At 46.4% G+C, this 6,861-nt stretch overlaps 1 protein-coding gene across 1 annotated transcript; it reads right to left on the bottom strand.

The window, feature by feature from the left end:
- Window positions 1-4,932: 4,932 nt before the first annotated feature.
- On the bottom strand, window positions 4,933-6,516 carry LOC136471496 (ethylene-responsive transcription factor TINY-like). Its single transcript, XM_066469226.1, has one exon. It carries the CDS (start codon window positions 6,311-6,313, stop codon window positions 5,540-5,542), a length of 774 nt encoding a protein of 257 aa, XP_066325323.1. The 5' UTR covers window positions 6,314-6,516; the 3' UTR covers window positions 4,933-5,539.
- Between the last annotated feature and the right edge of the window lie 345 nt (window positions 6,517-6,861).

Consider the following 6,861-nt stretch of genomic DNA (forward strand, 5'->3'; position numbering starts at 1 on the left):
TGTCCGCCTCCGAAAATGGAGGCATTTTTGGAGGCCCGCCTCAGTTAATAGATTTTAGGAGGCGGTTTCATTAGGGCAACTACCTCGATTAATATGCATTAATCAAGGCGGTTCTATTAAGTTGCCCGCCTCGGTTAAGCATTAACTGAGGCGGTTGCTGGGCTGGCTGCCCTACCACGAATAACCGAGGCAGCCAACCGGCTCAACCGCCTCGGAGGCCTTTTTCCAAACGCCTCAGTTAAGTTTTTGTGTAGTCGTGCACAGCTCTTGCCCCGCACGCCGCTATGTAGGGATAGAGCTAGGAGAGAGGGGGAAGATCATGAGATGAGATAGCCCAGATGTTGGTGAGGGAGGAGAGGATAACAAAGATGAGCCTGTGGATGGATAGAATATTAAATCTGGTGAGGTGAAAATTTTGGTCCGCTCAATTTATCACTGTTGGTTCTTATCGTGAACAAGTAGTTGTACGTGGACTTGTACTGCCGAATATTGCCATTAATTGGCAGTGATATATCTGGTAATGAAAGGCTACCTACCACTACCGGTTGTAGCCATGAACTGGCAGTGACTGTATATTCTGTAGTAGTGATGTGGTGGAGATGCGTCGAGAGGGGTGGAGGTGTGTATTGACCGATAGGTCATTGCAAAGAAGTTGTAGAGGGTTGGGGCATCTCGAACAAATTACTTATCTCATCCCCAATACAAAAAAAAATACAATATAAGGGCTTGTAGTCACTTTAACAGATTACTCTCATCATATCCCCAATACTAAAAGTTTCAAGTAACAACTTAAAATCCAACCCCCTTCCCTCATTTTTTCTCAAATGTAGGTGATCCACTCCCTCTCCCCTATCTACTTTAAATGTATTGGTAATCTATTGGGAGAGGAGAACCTACACTACTAATAACAGAAGATCACCGATAGACTTTTAGGGATTGATGCTCTTATGCCCTCTTTGTCCTCTATGCATGAGCCTCACGTTTGCCATTGGACGCACAAGGGAGAAAGCAACACGCTAGCGAGCATGCAATAGTTAGTCTCACATGTCTCCCAAGAAAGTTTTTCTCTTAACTTGCAGGGCTCAGCACTCACGTATTATTTTTCTATTGTTTCTAGAGATAACCTCGCCCGACGATTTGCATCTCTGGTTGAGGACGCCTAAACAGGATGGTAGCTCCGAGGGAGCAAGTACAATAATTGGCCTATAATTAAGAAAATATTTATGTGGAGAAAAGAGAGAGGAGGGCTCGGCTCTCATACAAACAATAAGCTAGGGCACAAAAACATATGCATCGGTGGGCCTATACATTAAGAGGGTGTTTGGGACTGCTCTGCTCCACGTTTTTTAGTTAAATAGTTTTAGCTCCACGTACTCTGTTCGAGAAAAAGGGTGGAGTTATGAGAGCACCTAAAGAGGTGCTCCACAAACTCCAATTTTTTCTGGAAAGCTGCTCTATGATGGAGTTTGTGGAGCAATCCCAAATACCCCCTAAGTGAATGTGAGGAGAATTAGGAAAGACATGGTAGTACATGGATAAAAATAATCGGCCTGTTCGCTGGTTGGTTTCTGGGCTGGTTTGGGCTGACTGGTGCTAGTTTGTTATAAGAGAAAAATATTGTTGGCTAACTGGTTTAGGCTGGCTGAAACCACCAAGCGAATGGACTGAATAATAATAAATTTCTTAGAGATAAATAAGAGAGTACTTTATATAATTTAGCTTTTACGCTAATAGCCGAATACTTGACTATGTTACTGGATTCGCTCTGGGTCGCGCTTGTGTGCAACTAGTACTATTGGCGAAACACAGCGTGTCCAACACACGCACGTGCAGTATTCCCACAGGACAAAGGATTTTATACTGCGGTCAATCTGAGCCGGTTCCCTGCAACTCTGCAAAGCTGGCAGGAATTAGAGCGCGTTTAGTTGGTAAAATTTTTTTTTGTTTTGGCTATTGTAGTACTTTTGTTTGTATTTGACAAGAAAAAAGTCTACTTAACTCCTCCACCTATCAACCATGGTTTACTTCACCCCCAAATTATAAAATCGTCTATTTTACCCCTTGAACTTTTCAAAACCGTCTATTGTACCCCCACGGGCGGTTTTCGACGTTGATTTGCTACAGTAACAGTGGTTTTGGTACAGTAACTGTGTTTCATCTTTTTCTTTTTTTATTTATTTTCGTTGAATCTTTGAAAAATCATAGTAAATCATAGAAAAATTATAAAATGGAAAATCTAATTTTGTTGGACTCCACATGAGTAGATCTACACAATGAATATATAATATGATATGCTTTAGTACAAAATTTTTGCTGTAGTTTTAGATTAATTGGAAAATCCAATTTTGTCTAATTAATTGGAACAATTCATAGCTGCAGCTTCTGTGGTCCAATTATGGTGAAATTTTTATGGTAGGCTAATTATTGTATGCTTGAACTATAGTAAAATTTTCGTACTCATTGGACCATGTATAACTTAGTTATAGATAAATTCCAATTAATTACAGACAAAATTAGATTTTCCAATTAATCTAAAGGTACAACAAAACCTTTGTACTAAAGCATACCACATTATATGTTAACTATGTAGATCTACTCATGTGGAGTCCAACAAAATTGGATTTTTCATTTTATGATTTTTTTATGATTTACTATGATTTTTCAAAGATTCAGCGAAAATAAATAAAAAAAGAAAAGATGAAACCACAGTTACTGTAGCAAACCACCGTCGAAAACCGCCCGGGGGGTAAAATAGACGGTTTTGAAAAGTTCAGGGGGTAAAATAGACGGTTTTATAGTTTTGGGGGTGAAGTAGACCATTGTTGATAGGTGGGGGGTTAAGTAGACTTTTTCCTATTTGGCAATCAGTGTCTAATTATGGACTAATTAGGTTCGAAAGTTTCGTCTCGCGATTTCTCACCCAACTGTGCAATTAGTTTTGTTTTTCGTCTACATTTAATACTCCATACATGTGCCGCAAAATTCGATGTGACACTTTGGGGTGAAAATTTTTAGAATCTAAACAGGGCCTTATTAGAGGAAGTATAGTAAGGCTAGTCTCAGTGGGGGTTTCATCTCTCAGTTTTCAACACACCCATATTTTGGAAACAGTGCAGAAGAGTTTCATCCCCATGAAACTCTTTCTACTCTCATGAAACTTTTATCTTCTCTCTCTTCATCAAGACAGTATCATGTCAGCATATTTAATGCTTTCAGCCAGCTGAATGCCTGTCCACGTCATAAAAGTCTGAGCTGGCGGAGAGAGAAAAGGAGAGAGAGCTGGGCGGGCGCTTGCTTCTTCGCCGGGCTAAAACGCAGGTACCGAGACAAAAGAAGTCCGCAGCCAGCCTTCGTCTATCTCTCTCCTGATCCCATACGCCGGGCATACAAACAATAAATACTTAAATATTCCTTAGAGCAAATAGCTAGTCCATATTATACGTGCACGTTGTATTACTCACATAGTCATATGGCACAATCTCTCAGTCGGCAGTCGGCTCGCTTACTAGCCATGCTCTTAGGGACACTGTGCAAGGTCGCCGCATCCATGGCACGCGTGCATGTCGCGACGCATGGCCCTGATTCGGTGAGTCCTGTGACTCCTGACCTGAAAATGCTTGTCTTGGCACCATTTTCACAGCTCTGTGCCGCCGTTTCTTTTCTTTTCTTTTTTTACCGACACGTCCGATCGACGGATCGCGGAGCTAGGCCGGCTTTTGCAAGTACATGTCGTGTGTTCGTGGCCTGGTCCTGAGGCAGCTACAAACAGATATGGACCGGTCCGTGCGAAACGAAACACTGTCAGATGGGGATAGCGATGCCAACAGTACAGACAAGGCTGCATGCGGAGAGGAAAGGAGGAGCCCCCACTTGGATTGGAGCAGAGCATCAGGAGGACCTTGGACTTGGACCGTCTCCGGCCTAGACGCGCTGCGCACACTGATGATCTTCCCAGCCCTCCTCCCAACCACAAGTGTGGTGTTAAATGATCCGTGCATGAGAGGAGCTAGACACACTGCTATGCTGTCAAGAGGGAGCCCTCGGAAGCCGGATGAGAGCAAACAACAAACGATGGATTCATTTGTCCATGCATGGATGGCGGCATATGCATGTGTGTTTAATTTGACATGTAGCACCACATACAGGAGTATTTTTGTATAGAGATACATATCGGTGTTTGCAGTTTGCAGTTTGCATGCACGGAAGGTAGTTGGACCATTTTGCATGCAGGTCACTGTATCTGACTTCCAGCTGCTAGCTAGCTCCTTTCAGCATGCATGTACAGATACCAAACGTGTACCTTGTGGTGGTTCGTTCCTTGTACCGTGCCTGCTCTGCTCGGCCTTCTTCAGTAAACACAAGGGTACTTGGGTAGTGTTTAGTTCCCAAAATTTTTCAAGATTTCTCGTCACATCGAATCTTTGGACGCATGCATGAAGCATTAAATATAAATAAAAAATAAAAACTAATTATACAGTTTAGACGAAATTCATGAGACGAATCTTTTAAGTCTAATTAGACTATGATTAGACACTAATTGTCAAATAACAACGAAAGTACTACAGTACCATTTCGCCAAAAATTTCGCCAACTAAACAAGCCCTTGGCTACTTGCTCAAACAGTGCAGCAAAACTGAGTGGTTAGGCGTGTTTAATTTGAGTGAAACTTGAAACTTGTACGGTGTTGTACCTTGTAGTGGTTCCTTGTACTGTGCTCTGCTCGGCCTTCTTCTTTGATCAGTAAACACAGGGGTACTTGCTCAAACGTACAGTGTGCAGCAAAACATAGTGGTTAGGCGTAATTAACTTTGGAGTCGTGTAGTACCACAAGTACTAACTCCACCGTACCTCGTACATTTCCACTTTGAAACCCGCTAGCTGCATGGTACCTCGTACCTTGTACGGTAGCAATAATAATGCTTTCCTTTACAAGACCTGAGTGCAGTACATGAGTGGCGAAGGGCCAATGGGAAGTAAAAGCCGCCATTTCTACCCGCTAGCAGCTTCATTTTTTCCAACACAACAGTACTAGTATACTCCATAGCTGCTTCAATTTGCAGGAGGTAACTAGAGTACTTGATGGTTAAATTACCAAGCAAACCATGAAATTAAACCAACGATGCATTGATGCATGCATCTACTTACATTTTTATTTATTGATCAGGCAGGCCAATAATAGCTAGCAGCGCCCTTTGAAAACTAGAAGAAAAAAAAAAGAGGAAGGAGAAATAGAGACAAATTCACAAGACAAGCGTCCCAAACCGACCGAAAAGGCAACGAAAAGACCGAAAGAAAGAAAGACGACGGACACGACCGTACCGCAGCTGCAAGCTGCAACCTTTTTTTCCAGTTTTGTTGAGCTATACTAGTAATAAACACTACTACGTACTCTCTACCAAGTTGCAACTATGTACCTCCAGATTCTACACAGACAGAATCATCCGGCGATAAAAGGAGAGGAGATTAACATTTAACAGGAGTTAATTACACAGAGTAGTAGTAGTTTGATTAGCACGCAGACCGATCGATCGAGAAGCAATCACAAGTTCCACAGGAGGGCACCAACCGACTGCGCCCATCCGTGATCGCCGTCCAGCCCGAACAGATCGTCGTGCTGCGCCGCCACGTAGCCGCCGGCAGCGGCGTCGACCCACACCATGTCGTCGCACCACGGCGCCGGTGTCGCGACGTCGTGGAACGACGACAAGCAGGGCGTGGCGCCGAACGTGGTCACGACGTAGTCCTCGTCCAGCCGCGGGAGCTCCACGATCGCCTCCAGCTCCTCGTCCTGCTGCTGCCCGGCCGCTGGCAGAGCGGCGGGCTGCAGCTGCAATGCGGCGCCGGCGGCTTCCGCGGGCCGTCCATGCCCATCTGGAACTGGAAGCAGGGCAGCAGCTGGCTCCATGGCCGCGGCGCGCGCGGCGGCGGCCTGGACGTCGCGCGGGGACGCGGAGGCCGGCCGCGGGAGCGCGGCGGCCATGTCCGGGAAGTTGAGCACCGCGGAGGGGCCCTTGACGACGAGCGCGGCGGCGTCGTGCGCGCGCGCCGCCATCTCCGGGGTCGGGAACGTGCCGAGCCAGATGCGCGACTTCTTGCGCGGCTCCCGGATCTCCGACACCCACTTCCCCCACGCCCGCATCCGGACGCCGCGGTACGACGGGTGCCTCCCGACGTCCGTGTTCGTGTCCGGCCGTGCCCGCTTCTGATGATCCGCTCCCCCGCCGCCGCCGCGGCGCCTCGTCCCCGGCGATGGCGGCGGCGAGGACGACGTGCCCCCGGACGACGCCGGGCTGGACACCTCTCCCTCCGGCATTACTAGTGATGGATGCAACAAACCCCCCCCAACCAAAGCGATCGATGGCAATGGCGATCGATCGAGCTGGGCGATGATCGGCGTGCGCGCACGTGTGGGTCGGAAGGTTGGAACTTTCTTGGCTTGGCTACTTGTGCGAGGCGAGCTAGCCAGGTGCTGCTGGCCGCTGCGATGAGATGAGACGAGAGAGTAGAGAGCGGTGGAGGACGACACGACGAGTGAGAGCTGAGAGAGAAGAGGGCGCGGTTTTAGTAGTGGCTGCCTAGTTGTTGGACCGTGACATCTCAACAAACAAGGACGCTGCGTGCCCGGAGCGACGTCTGTTACGACGTTGCACTGCATTGCCCGGGAAAAGCAAGTGGCAGTGATTATTAAAAACTGCCGAATAAAAGTGTGTGCAGGTGAAGTGCCATATATATATACTTTCCATTAGAGAACTATTTCTACTACTACATCGTATATATATACTCCTAGATAGATAATGTATCATACTCCTATAGATACTCCTATACATTATTAAGGCATGCTACTCCTACGTGAACGAATCA

This window comes from Miscanthus floridulus, chromosome 8 (assembly GCF_019320115.1).
Source record: "Miscanthus floridulus cultivar M001 chromosome 8, ASM1932011v1, whole genome shotgun sequence".
NCBI classification, from domain to species: domain Eukaryota; kingdom Viridiplantae; phylum Streptophyta; class Magnoliopsida; order Poales; family Poaceae; genus Miscanthus; species Miscanthus floridulus.

Coding starts and splice junctions, on each gene's coding strand:
- LOC136471496 (XM_066469226.1), bottom strand. CDS start 6,313: ATGCCGGAGGGAGAGGTGTCCAGCCCGGCGTCGTCCGGGGGCACGTCG.